This window comes from Glossina fuscipes, unplaced genomic scaffold (genome assembly GCF_014805625.2).
Source record: "Glossina fuscipes isolate IAEA_lab_2018 unplaced genomic scaffold, Yale_Gfus_2 61514, whole genome shotgun sequence".
Lineage (NCBI taxonomy): Eukaryota > Metazoa > Arthropoda > Insecta > Diptera > Glossinidae > Glossina > Glossina fuscipes.
In genome coordinates this window covers 1,090,608-1,103,940 of record NW_024003726.1, presented here as the reverse complement: position 1 = coordinate 1,103,940, position 13,333 = coordinate 1,090,608, and the positions used below count along the sequence as shown (strand labels likewise).

Sequence of the window (13,333 nt, the reverse complement as noted above, 5' to 3'; positions counted from 1 at the left end):
TTCCTTATTCCTATTCACAAAAGTGGTAGTAGGCAACTTGTAGAGAACTACAGAGGCATCGCCAAGTCGAGTGTCTTACCTAAACTGTTCGAGCGAATTGTGGCTCAGCATATAGCCTTTTCCATGAAATTGTATATTTCTCCTTTCCAGCATGGTTTTCGAAAGGGAAGATCTACGGTGACCAATCTGTTGGAGTTTACTTCTCATGTTTTCAAGGCTTTTTCTAGTGGTTCTCGCACTGATGTCATTTACACTGACTTTAGCAAGGCGTTTGATATGGTTAATCATAGACTTCTTAGATTTAAAATCCAGACCTCTGGCTTTCCTCTCTTCTTAGTTGAATGGTTAAGCTCTTATCTGTATGGTAGATCATTCAGGGTTTTGTTTAACCTCATTACCTCGGACGAATTTCCCGTGACGTCTGGCGTACCTCAAGGTAGCCACTTGGGACCTATTTTATTTAATCTTTACATCAATGATTTGCCCTCCGTGATTAAATTCAGTAAGATTTTAATGTATGCTGATGATGTGAAACTGTTTACTTCTTTTTCCGTAGAATCGCAATCACATCATCTTCAAAGTGATTTGAACAATTTGGTTGCATGGTGCTCCCTCAATCTTCTGAAGCTAAATCTAAATAAATGTAAGAAGCTTTCTTTCTTAAGAAGGAAGTCGTTTAGTACCCAATACTTCATTGATTCGCACAGGTTGGAAGACGTCGATTCGTTCATTGATTTAGGCGTTCTATTCGATTATAGGTTACGTTTCAATTTGCATATTGAGTCCTCGTTAAGCAAAGCTAGGTCCGCTCTTGGTTTTATAAAGAGGTGGTCCAAAGAGCTTGATGATCCTTATATTACTAAAAGGCTTTACACGTGTTTGGTTAGACCTATTCTTGAGTATGCCTCTGTTGTGTGGTCTCCTTCATATAGATGCTACGTTGGTTCAATTGAATCTATACAAAAGCAATTCTTGCTGTTTGCACTTAGGAATTTGGGTTGGGACCCGATTTCCCCTCTTCCACCCTATGAAAATAGGTTGCTTCTGTTATCCTTACCGTCACTCGAGAAACGTAGATTTGTTCTTGGGGTTTCCTTCCTAATCAAATTAATAAATGGTGCAATTGATTCGCCCGCATTACTTCGTGAGATTTGCTTTAATGTCCCTAACCGCTTCTCTAGGTACTTTATGTTGACAAAGCTTAGTCAATGCAAATATAACTTTGAACTGTTTAACCCGCTCAGAGTTGTTTGCAAGAACCTAAATGATGTCTATCATCTATTCTCATTAACGGACTCTTTAAAGTCTATTAAAGCAATATTGCTCAACAAGCGCGATTTACCTATGTCGTACTTAAACTGATTTAACCTTAAATTTTGTCATTATGAGTCGAAAATTAATTTGTTGTTAACAATTATCGGTTGCCAAGCTTATGCATGTTTGCGATGGCTTAGGGGTTCACTTGCAATTTGGTCCTGTATCGGTTGTGGGCGTGGCTCTATGCTAATTGTGTACATGCTTTTTTTTTTTTTTTCTTTCTTTTTTTTTTTCCTCCTTATTTGTTTTATTGTACTTATACTAAGTTTTATTATTAAATAATTTTAAGATTTACTTGAGAGTCAATTTGAACTCGACTGCCATTTTGTTTTAGTTGAGTTTCTTGTATAAGTGGAATAAATAAATAAATAAATTGGATATTGCGATTGTTTTCAAAGATGCTACTTTCGACTTCGAAGGTAATAAGCAGGTTTTGATAACACTATCTAGCTTGGCTACTGCGTAGATACATGCACACTGCCCTACCAAAGGAGCCTAACAAACTGCATGAATTCGAAATATTGCCTTTGCCATCGACACCAAATAGAAATTTTTAAAATGAAATCCATTAGGGCAAGGTCTCATCCCACTACAAATTGTGCTTGCACAAGATCATGAAGACGAGTTATTGCATACCTCACGTTGCCCTTTGTTGCTGCCTACACAATAGGCGAAAACGAAAAAGTGAAATTATCGGTTCTACGACCCCAGATAAGACCCAAAGTGTTATTTTTATCACTTTCATCATGAAACTTGAGGAACTGTACATAATCTAACGGTGGAAAATCATGTAAAGCTGCTTGTTCGCTTGAGCACCATTTTCGAATTATGAAACTATGTTTCTGTAATAAGGAAGTAGCTCGTAATTCAATCGCTTGATCAATGGGACTAACGCCAAAGATTCTATTGCTTTTGCCCGTACTCATATGATTACTTAAACACGCACAAATGCAACCAAGCATTTCTACTATACCACTAACACACGTCTATTCAATTTATTCTGCTATCACACACATGTGTCCATTGTCTTTCACAGACAGGTTTGCTCTCTCTGGCTCTCTTTCATAGAGTTTGTTTAAATGCTGTCCTGAAGGCATGATAATTTTGCACCCAAATTTTGCTAGCGAAATAATCTTATATATATAGTGTTTGTATACGGTTAATGGCTCATTGTCACAAAATTCGCTATAGTATTAGGACAACAATTTTATTCTGGTGTTGTTGACGCCTGTTTTGCATTTCTAGATCGGAAGCGAGCATTCAATTCATTACCAATACCCTATTTACCTGTAAAATAAGCGCTTGTTGCAGACGTACTGTCACATATTCGCGCAAACAGTCACAGCAAGCTGCAAAAACGCATGTAAAGGGCAATACCAATCGTGGCACAAAACATTTAACTACCATATGTTGTTAGCGAAGCTGAGAAATACAGAAAAATTAAAACAACGCCAAGAGAACCAAATGTTGGCACCGCTGTAAACACTTTTTTCAATTCCCACACGCAGCGAAGACGGACAGCACAACCGAAGATTTCAGCTAAAGGCTCCGCGCTTACATACGCGCCTTAGGGCCAAATCCGGCAACAGATTATGCCAAAGACTATTTACTCAACCAGAATTATTCAAAGCATCAAACGCGTTCGTAAATTTAAAAAAAAAATTATGAATGACGGTTTAGAATAAGGGAAATATTAGGAAGTTTATAGATATATATAAGGCTTTGCAAGTGTGAATAGAGATTATAACAAAGGTAGCCTGATATGCATTTCAAATTATTTTTATCTTCTTCTTTCCATCCACATCGTTCATTTCCGTTCCATCCCGCTTATAGGAACAATATAAACCAAATCTGGAGAAGTTTTCGTGATTTTAACGTATGTATATTTATATGCTAAAATCAAGCGGGCCGATTACCAGTTGTTCAAAAATTCAAATCCTTTTTGCATGATTGTGTCTCTGTTGAGCAGTTTGGAAGCTCCGTCAGAACTTTTATCAGTGTTATGCCCAGAAGGAGTCAACTCATCATCGCCAGAAATAGTCGCTGGCAGCGATTGTAGGAAATCCAAGACTTTGCAGTTATGGTGCATTAAATTTAGATTATCTTCCTTATCATACAAGTCATCACTGCAAACCATATAATTAACTGAAGGTGTCAGAGCTGTTTTTGAAGTGGAACTTAAGTATGTTTGGCCTGAGGAACTTTTAGGTCGCGATACTCTGTTATTCCACTCCACTTTAAAATCTAAATTGTCGAAATTTATTTTATCAATGCACTCACTATCATAAGGAAATATACAAGAATTTGGCTTTGATTTGGTTGGTGGGTTCTTCAAGTCATTTTTGTTAGAATTCACACAGCTAATAGGGGCAAATTTATGAGCCTTTACATTACACAAAGATCTGTGCACGCTAGCAACGTTACAACACAAGCATTTAGTATTGATATTATTGGCAACCTTAGGACGTTTGCAATATTCGGAGCAATCATCTGTCAGTTGAAGATTGATTTGCGACTTTGTGCGGTAACTAAATGGATGAGAATGTTCATCATAAAAGACACATAAATTATCATCATGAACAAATTTTAGAGCAACTTCTTGTAGAGCAAATGTGCGCAAATTTCGCCCATCGTATCCATACTTAGCTTCTTCCTTCAATTCATGGGCCTCATTTGGATATTTTTCAATCGCAAATGCAGGTATTTTGCCTTCGGCGTCACATTTATTGAAACTTTCTAGCATTACAGCTGCTAAGGACTTTGTAGATTGAGGAATTTTAGTCAAGCTATTTAAATCAGCAGGCTTGAAAAAATCATTTAAATATCTCAGCGAAATTTCCGGTCTTATTAACGTATCATTTACGATGTCATCTTGTTCATTACAATCAAGAGTGTCCCATATGTACTCATACGAGCTTTTAGTTTCATTTATATCATACGCGATACGTGTTGCTATAGGATTTAATTGAGCAAAGTAATCGTGTATTGCATTTAACGTCATATCAACGTAGACAGGCATAGTGTCTAAATAAGAAAAATAGGAAACTTTCGCAATAAAACGAAATATATCAACATTTGGAAAACATGAAAAATGCATACTTACATTAGCTCGGGTTACGAATAAGGATTTCGCTTTAATTTTGCATCCACACTGACTTAAGCTTCTGTTTGATGGTAAAGCAAAGAGAAGGGCATAATTAAATTATAACACACCTTCATGGAAAACTATCGTGTTATGGAAAATATTAACACTTAAATTTAGCTTATTACTTGCACCATTGTTCATATTTTTTTTTTAGTCATTATAATTTCACAAGTACAAGCGAAAATATAATTACTATACTATTATTTTGCAAGTTAAATATTGTTCTCTTCTACGTTTTTCCCACGATTCCAAAGCATGAGTTGCCAATTTCAACAAGTTGCCGGATGCAAAGACGGTGTGTTATATTTTGTTTCCATTTTCGTTAAAATGTCAACCCTAAAACGGGAATCAAGGTGTAAACAAACATTACTTTAGCTATTTTGAATAACAATTAAGGGCAGGATTGAAATCGCTGATGAAAAGAAAACAGTGAAGTATTATGTGTACGCTATAGTGTAGTTCACACAGATTGCTATCATGGATTTATAGGCAATTACTTTGGTATTATTTTGTGTGTTATTGATTAAGGAATCTTTAATGTGTTTAATTAAGCAAAACAAAGTTTTTTCTTGTAATGACTCTTATAAAAGATAGGAGCGGTAAAAATGGTTGAAGGTAAATAATTTTTATTGCGTTGGCTTTTCAGTCAAAAATTTCAGTGTACCAAATATCATCTAAATGTCCCCGAAGTTACATTTTTTTTTCTAGTATATTGAACAAAAAACATTAGAACAATTAGGCAGACAGACATATCTTTCGATATGATTATCGGATGAAATTAAAATAAGCGATAAAATGTTTCTATATATAAATACTGTTATAAAATCCTGAATTTGACTAAATTAATGGATCTAAGAAATTTAGTTAAACTTAGAAATTCCAAGACGTTGGAAAACATAATAAAATCAAATAATTATGTTCGGTGCTCTTACCTATCGGTGTCCTAAAATGTGAAGAGGGATCAATGAATATGAAATTAACAATACAATATCTGAGAACGATCAAAAGTGGATGTGTAGGTTTACTGGAAACTTTTTAAAACTTTTGAAAAAATAGAAATGTGTTACTTTAGACCTGTCTAGACAGAGTACAAGCGGGCAAATTTGAATTAAAAATATCAATCTAGCTGTTAGGAAAAGAGAACTTAACAATAAATGAACAATGATAAACTTAGGCCAATTTATTAAACTTTGTTTTATATTGTTTTTCAGAGATATCAATTTTACAGTAATATTTCTTCCAATTTTATATTTAGTTCATTTATTTACGTTTCTCCCGTTTCTCATTTTCTTGTTATACACTTACCCATGATATCCCATATCCGTTGCAAATACAACGAACGAACAGCCAAATTCAATAAGAAAGTAATCGTGTACCGTCAATTCATAATATGATTGTATTGTTTTGGTCTTTCTTATCGTACGATAGCTCTTTATAGAGAATCCTAATTATGTCAGGTTTCGAATTTTTTGCTTTAGATACGCTCAATAACCGTAAAATACGTTTTCTCATATATGTGAAATCAGACGAAAACCAAACAGCCCTCGTTTTACTTTTAGTTTGGTTTTTGGGAGTTAGTGTTGGTTGTTCAGAGAACAGAAGTAAATAGAAAACAAAATAAATCTCTAACAAAATGCTTTTACTTACAAAGAACTGACTAAAAAAAATTTTAAATGATCCCAATTTTGAAAAGAAAAATTTAATTTGAAAATAGAACATAAAAACCATTTTCAAGGAATCATGTTGTTGAATCATGTAACACAAAAATAAGTTTTGATTTGCAATTCACTATACAAAATTATGCACTGTTTATAAATAAATAAAGTGCGGTAATGCATAAAAATATATAAATTAAAAGAATACCAATGACGATTAATTAAATGAATATATGTAAACGACCACAAATACTTACATAGTGTCCTTTTAGTTTATTTACTTAATTTTATTTACTTACACATAAAACTGCGCTAAAAAGCCGAATTGAATAGACTCTTAGACGTAAATTATATACTAATATTTTTATTAACAACTAATGCAGAATATATGGTAGTCTAATAAAGTCTACATACAGTATGAAATATTACTTAAGGTTAAGTTATAAGGCAAATTATGCTTTAATCCCACAAAAAGCACATAAAAGTTCTCATGCAGAACTACTGAAAGGTTCGAAAAACAGCATCTTTGCTTAACGGTACCTAGTTTCTGTACTTGTTTTCGCACATTTAGATAATAATTGATCAATGTAACGAAATATCAAAAACAATTGCAATTAGTCGTGCTACTAATCGAACTATTATCAAAAACTATAATAACTAACATAGGAAAAACGACAAATTCCTGGGGGCAAAGAGTAGGAATTGCTTTTAAACGGATTTTATTGACTCTAACACCTATAGAGAAGAGATGAAACAACATAAGCATTTTCAAGTGTTGACCTAAGTAAACTAAGCTGACGAATGAACGTACGTTTTCCAACTTGTGTGAATCGATAAAATAAGCAGTATTAAATGATTTTTTCGCTGAGAAAGCAACCGTCTTACATTTTTTTGGATTTGATTTTGTGGACTTTAATGAGCGCCATGTAACCAAATCTTTTAAGTCAGTTTTAAGCTGATACGAATGCGATTCCAAGAAAAAAGAATAAAACCGTTGAACACCGTCAGTGTACGTTAAGAATAGGGAGCAAAGAGATCATTGATGCTTAGGATAAATAAAAAATGTCTTAAGTTGCTGCGTGGAAGAATATCTGACGTCATCGGGAATTCATCACAGGTGATGGAGTTAATGACCTGTTATGAAGGTAAAAGCTTATCCATTTCAATAAGTATAAGGGGAAGCCAGGGGCTTGGAGATTGAACATCAGTAATTTATGGTTCAACAAGTCAAGCGCATTATTAAAATCGATGTATACAACATCCGCGTAACAGTTGATCGATTGAACGGTAGCGAAAGCGAATTGCTGAGTTACAATTCGTTCAAATAATTTAGCTAAGACAATCAACTTGGCAATGCTTGTCTAGTTCTTGAAAAGGTGTGTGTCTCCACATTTGTGAAAGAATAGGGAAGCTGCTCTTCCAACACACAGAGAAAATACTTGATTACAAAAACTAATTAAAAATCATTGAAATAACACCACTTAGCTCGACAGAGCATGATTTGAGTATAGATGATGGAATGTCATCAGACCCAAGCGAACAATGTAATACGTTTCAAGCCGACTTGAAACATAATCAGGGTGTTGTGGGGATTACCAACAGTGTTAAAATGACGGTAACCCTCTTAATATATGTTCCATATTGTAAAAGAGTTAGTATGCTTGATCTAACTAATTCTAACTATAATTATTATAAATTTAGCCAGAGAATAAATTCTAAGACTAAAGTCTTGAAACACTAAGGCTGCTTTCGGGTTTATTAAAAACTCTACCGCACTTGAGGTTTGAACCCACGACTATTGAGTTGCTAATCGAGACTCTTGACTACTCGGCCACTCAGGCGGATTGATCTAACTAAAAAATAATGAATAAATTTCAAAAACGAAACTCAAGCTTCTTGTTAGGGAAAGTTGTGATCTGTATACATCTTCTTTATACGGAATTTTAATCCGTGTGAGCTTTGTTGCATCACTATTATGACAAACAGCTGGACTAGCGACTCCATAAGTTATTATTCTGCTGTCAAGTCTACCAAAATGTTGTCTGAGAATGTTGTATTGACAATTGAAGCCAAAGAAAATTGCTCACTGTCTGAGCGTTGATAATAAAGTTGTTACAAAACATGCAGTGAAAACGGAAATGAAAACACAACAATCAGCATTGGTACAGCAGAGACTCTCATGCAGATGAAAACAGATCGAAAGAGCCGTAAAAGGACAATGACAATGGCTGCGAAACAACAAAAGCAACAAGCATAACAACAACAAATGTTATAACTACGGTCAGCCGGGGCATTTGGCAGCAAAATGCATACTACATGCAAGAGACTAGAGAGAAACTTTTGTTTTAGAGCTGTTGGCATTTAACAATAACAGCAACAACTATGGTATTGTGAGGAAGAATGAGTGATATGTTAGCATATGACGTATGAAGAGAGGAAGGAAAAGGATGAATTCCTCATAATATTATTTCTGTGGGCATGAAACGATAAAATATGTGGTAACAGAACTACACTCGTCATATTCGACGTTAGTACAAAATGCCACCACAGTGACCGTCATGCACTAAAACCAAGTTAAATAATCACGACAGCAGAATTCAGTCTGAACACCGTACGACACGCTACCATAAGCAAACCTATCAAGAAGTTCAAAAATATCCATAATATGGTTTTAACGACATCAAATGTGGTAAGTGTAAGGTCAACACAAAAAAACTTTAACAACAACTAACGTTAGCAGTAATTAATTATGCTTATTATTAATGTTTTCCCTTTTAGAAACGGTAACTGATAATTGCCACTATCAGAATATGATAACTAAAAAGTTAGATAATTTTATTTCAGTGACAAAAGAAATCAACTAATCGATCGTATTCTTTCTCACGTTCCAAAAAAAGAACATTCAATAAAAAAAAATCGACATATATAATTTGTGCATGTCGTTGACGTATGGATTTTACTATGCCAAATGCTGTAATTTACCAAGGTTCCGCCATTCGACAGGACGTTCTGCTACGCTGGATGCTTGGAACAGAAAAAAAAGGAATTAAGTAGTATGTATTTTGATCGTAAAAAAAATTGTTTGCCACTAGGAATACATGAATAATAGAACCGATATAAGGAGATATTGTAAGGTAGGTCGCATCCAAACTCGTTCCCATGAAATGTATCGACAGATTCATACACGGAGATTATTTACAACGCCCTATTTAATCGATATCCTACACGGTATGTCTAAGTCGTATCAGTTGTACTTAAAAAGCAGCACCTCTACTTGGATTTACTCTAACAGGTGTCTCGTTGAATAGAGCGGAATGCTTAGCTTACGTTTAAAAATTGTCATGCAACGCGTATTAAACAATAATTAAAAGATTATTATACGTTCGTGCAGAAAATTCAGTTTACATAAAATTTGCTGGTGTCGATTTATATTTTGTAAGATAAATCTCATTCATTAACAAATTAATAGAATTGATCCAGCGTGAAACATCATAAGTAAACATATGTACTCGCCTGTATATATACTGCCTTCATTACTATATTATCTTTTTAACATTTTGATACTAGTGAGCTAATTTCGAGTCACAATGTACACCGTGTATGTAGCTAAAATTCATAGTTTAGCTGACACGTTATGTTGATTGTACGTCATTGTGAAACTTGAGGCGTATGCCATTGATAGTTTTTCCCCCTTATTTTGACGAATTATGATTACATGATACAAAGCTAAATCACACCTCTCATTTGTTCTGCGTTCGTATTTAACTCGCACTTATATGCACTAGTGGGTAATTTCATTTCTAGAAGTTTTTTTTCTGAATGATTCTATCCCACATATAAGTAGGTTCATGAATTAACTCAGCTATATTTTATATTACATTCTTTTTCCGACACACAAAGTCCATACGTCTAAATTTAACTGTTTCATCCATTACCTATATTTTATTTGATCATGCAATTCTGCATCTTTAGGTATTTTAGGTTCTCAGGCTCGTTAAATAGAGGTTGCGTAAACACTTGCAAAGTAGAATTTTTTCTTTTGGTCGCCACTAGTATTTGTGTATGAGTAGTTTTTCTTTGACATTTTACCATTTTTTTCAGTCATTGTTGTGTAGAAAACAGTTTTCTCTACTTTAATTCGACCAATTCGGCCTTTTTTCAAGCAACTGTTTCTTTGTTATTTTATATATTTTCTTCTATATAATATACAATATCTATAATAATTAATGTACATTACAATTAATGTCATATACAATATATGCAATAATTTATGTACACTTGTTTACACAAACATATTTTTGGAAATTTACCAAAAATTCTCTTACTGACAATTTCATTATTTTTTTTTCGTTATTTATTTATTTACTTTATTTACTTATACATGAAACTCAACTAAAACAAATTGACAGTCGAGTTCAGTTGACTCTTAAAGTAAATCTTATATTAATTAATATAAAAACCTAGTACAAGGATTGTTACCGAAATCTCAAATCCAGTTCATTCCAGCTAAGCAATTTTCCCAAATAATAAATTCTCTAAAGGAAAAAAAAAAACAAATGCAGTTTATTTATTTGTTCATTTGTTCGTGAAATTCAACTACAGAAAATTACAGTCGAATTCATTACATGTTAATAGAAAATCTTATACTAATTGTTTTAAAACTAGTATACAATAGAAAAAGAGAAGAATAATAATAAGCAAGTAAGTTTGAAATAAATTTAAGTTAAAAAGTTAAAAATAGTAATTCATGTATAAGTAAACAAAAAGAGAGGGAAAAAAAAACGAAAACAGAAAACAAGTACGTACGCAGCTAGCACAGAAGCACAACCGCAACAAGAACAGATCCAGGTTGCAAGTCAACCCCTAAACCTTTGCAAACATGCATAAGCTTGGCAACCAACACTTTAACAACACAATATTGTTTTAAATAAACAATTAGATATTAAGAATGGAATGTTACTTTAAGCACGACATAGGTAAATCGCGCATATTAAGCAAAGTTGCTTTAATAGACTTTAAAGAGTCCGATAATGAGAATAAGTGATAGACGTCATAGCTCATAATTATATTTACATTGAGTAAGCTTAATCAAACCAAAGTGCCTAGAGAAGCGGGTAGGGACATTAAAGCTTATTTCACCAAGTAATGCAGGCGAGTCAATAGTACCATTTGTTACTTTGAAACCCCAAGGAAACCCCAAGAACAAATCTACGTTTCTCAAGTGACGGTAAGGATAATAGAATCAACTTATTTTCATAGGGAGGAAGAGAGACAATCGCGTCTCAACCGAAATTCCTAAGGGCAAACAGCAAAAATTGCTTTTGAACAGCTTCAATTGAATCTACATAGCACCTATATGAAAGATGGAGGCATACCCAAGTAGGTCAGTATGCAAGTTTAAACTGGAATTTATCACCGATGGGAGATCATTAATGTATAAACTAAATAAAATGGGACCTATGTGACTGTCTTGAGGTACGCCAGACGTCGCGGGGAATTCATCCGAGGTGATGGAGTTAAATAAAACCCTGAATGATCTATTGCGTAGATAAGGGCTTAAAAGAATTGGAAACATGACAAGTAAACTCTAACTAATTGGTAGATCTTCATTTCTGAAAGCCATGCTGGTGTGGAGAAATATACGAATTAATGGCAGAGGCCAAATGCTGAGTCACAATTCGGTCGAGCAGCTTAGACAGTCAACTTTGGTATGCCCTTGTAGTTCTCGGCAAGTTGTCTACATGATGGCATTCCATTAGATCCAAGCGCACAACTATATTTTAGAGAGCTAAACCTTTTAAAACGTCATTTTCAGAAATAACCAAGTTAGGAATTGAAACAAAATTAGTTATAGGATATGGGTAGTTTGTGGATAAATTGGAATTAGCAATCGAAACGTTTCGTTGGAAATTTCAGGAAAAAGATTGAGATTTCAAAATCATCCCAGGTATCAGAGCCATTAAAAGAAACATGCGAGGGACGTGTGGAAATTTTTCTTTATGAGTTAACAAATTTCAAAAAGTATTTAGGTTTACCAAACAGAGAAGATTTAATGAACTTAAGGTATATGCAATAATATTGGTGGTTATGGGAATTAAATCTATGCCTTTCCGCCGTGTAAGCGATAGAGTCGAAAGCAGAGCCACCTTTCGAATATTTTTAAAACAGCGAGCTATCAATACTTCCAACTGAAAAATCAAGCAATTTTAGCATTAAAATATTGATTTTATGGAAATCATATAATTTAATTTAAGAGAGCTGAATTAGGAATGTCATAGAAAATCAACACCCAATCATGCATGTAATGAAAGAAAATACCTAATGCTGAATGATAAGGATCCTCAGGTAAACTAAAAGGTGGACAACGATTTACACTAATCTCAGGGAAATTGGCAAAGCAGAGATCAAGCAGTCTACCATTACAATGAGGGGTACGGTTGTATTGAACTAAATTATGATCGAATAATTCATTAAAGAAGACAACAGCTCTATCAGATGTTAAAGTAGGAATCATACAACCAAAACTATAACTGTAACACCAAGTGAGTTGAGGCAAATTGAAGTCACCCAACGCAAATAAGGGCGGCTTGTTTCTTATATACGGAGATATCCGAATTTGGGGGAATATATGAGTAGGTCACATATAGGTGTTTATTAGGAAATTTTGCTCGAATGGCGATAAATTCAACGTTGGGAGTAGTAGGAAATTCAATTGGATAGGAGGGGAGTGCCGCAAATATGGCTATTAAAACACCAACACAATTGCGACACAACCGATCATTTCTGAAAACCTGAAACGAATTATAGAAAAATTCCGAGGCATGTAGATCAGGCTTTAACCAAGTTTCAGTGAAGGCCAAACAGGAAAACTCCATGCTCACTGAATTTAGGAAAGTAGAGCGAATTTTTTAGCTTAACAAATTTTTTAATTTAGGTCCCTAACATTTTGATAACTGAGAGATAATGAGTTTAAAGAAATATTTAGTTTTTTGAAGAACAAAGGGTTACTGCATTAGTATTACGGGGTCGATCACGTGGGATAAATTTCTTAATTTCCAACCGGCCACAATGGTTTCTTTAGTAACATATTCATGTTTTCAGTCGGAACTAGAATTTTAAAAGACGAGATTGCTCTAGGTTGATAAGGAGCCCATTTGAAAATGCGAACACGCTTTAAATTGGCAGATGAGACTTTTGCCGCCAGATAACTTTTTAT

General features: G+C 34.1%; 1 protein-coding gene and 1 long non-coding RNA gene across 8 annotated transcripts in view; one reads left to right on the top strand and one right to left on the bottom strand.

The window, feature by feature from the left end:
- The window catches only part of LOC119643667, a 104,553-nt gene that overhangs the window by 56,476 nt on the left and 34,744 nt on the right, over window positions 1-13,333 (top strand). The gene's annotated exons all lie outside the window — the stretch shown is intronic.
- LOC119643665 overlaps window positions 1,627-13,333 on the bottom strand; it is a 79,104-nt gene continuing 67,397 nt past the window's right edge. For 5 of the 7 annotated variants that reach the window (XM_038043063.1, XM_038043065.1, XM_038043060.1 and 2 more), the window contains 2 exons: window positions 4,421-4,798; window positions 1,627-4,341 (listed from right to left, as the gene is read on the bottom strand). In XM_038043063.1, the coding sequence (XP_037898991.1) occupies window positions 3,230-4,336 (1,107 nt within the window). In that variant the 5' untranslated portion in view covers window positions 4,337-4,341; window positions 4,421-4,798 and the 3' untranslated portion in view covers window positions 1,627-3,229. Of the gene's footprint in view, window positions 4,342-4,420; window positions 4,799-5,767; window positions 5,785-6,416; window positions 6,434-13,333 lie in introns of those variants that run through there. The other 2 variants (XM_038043067.1, XM_038043066.1) reach the window with 2 other exon arrangements.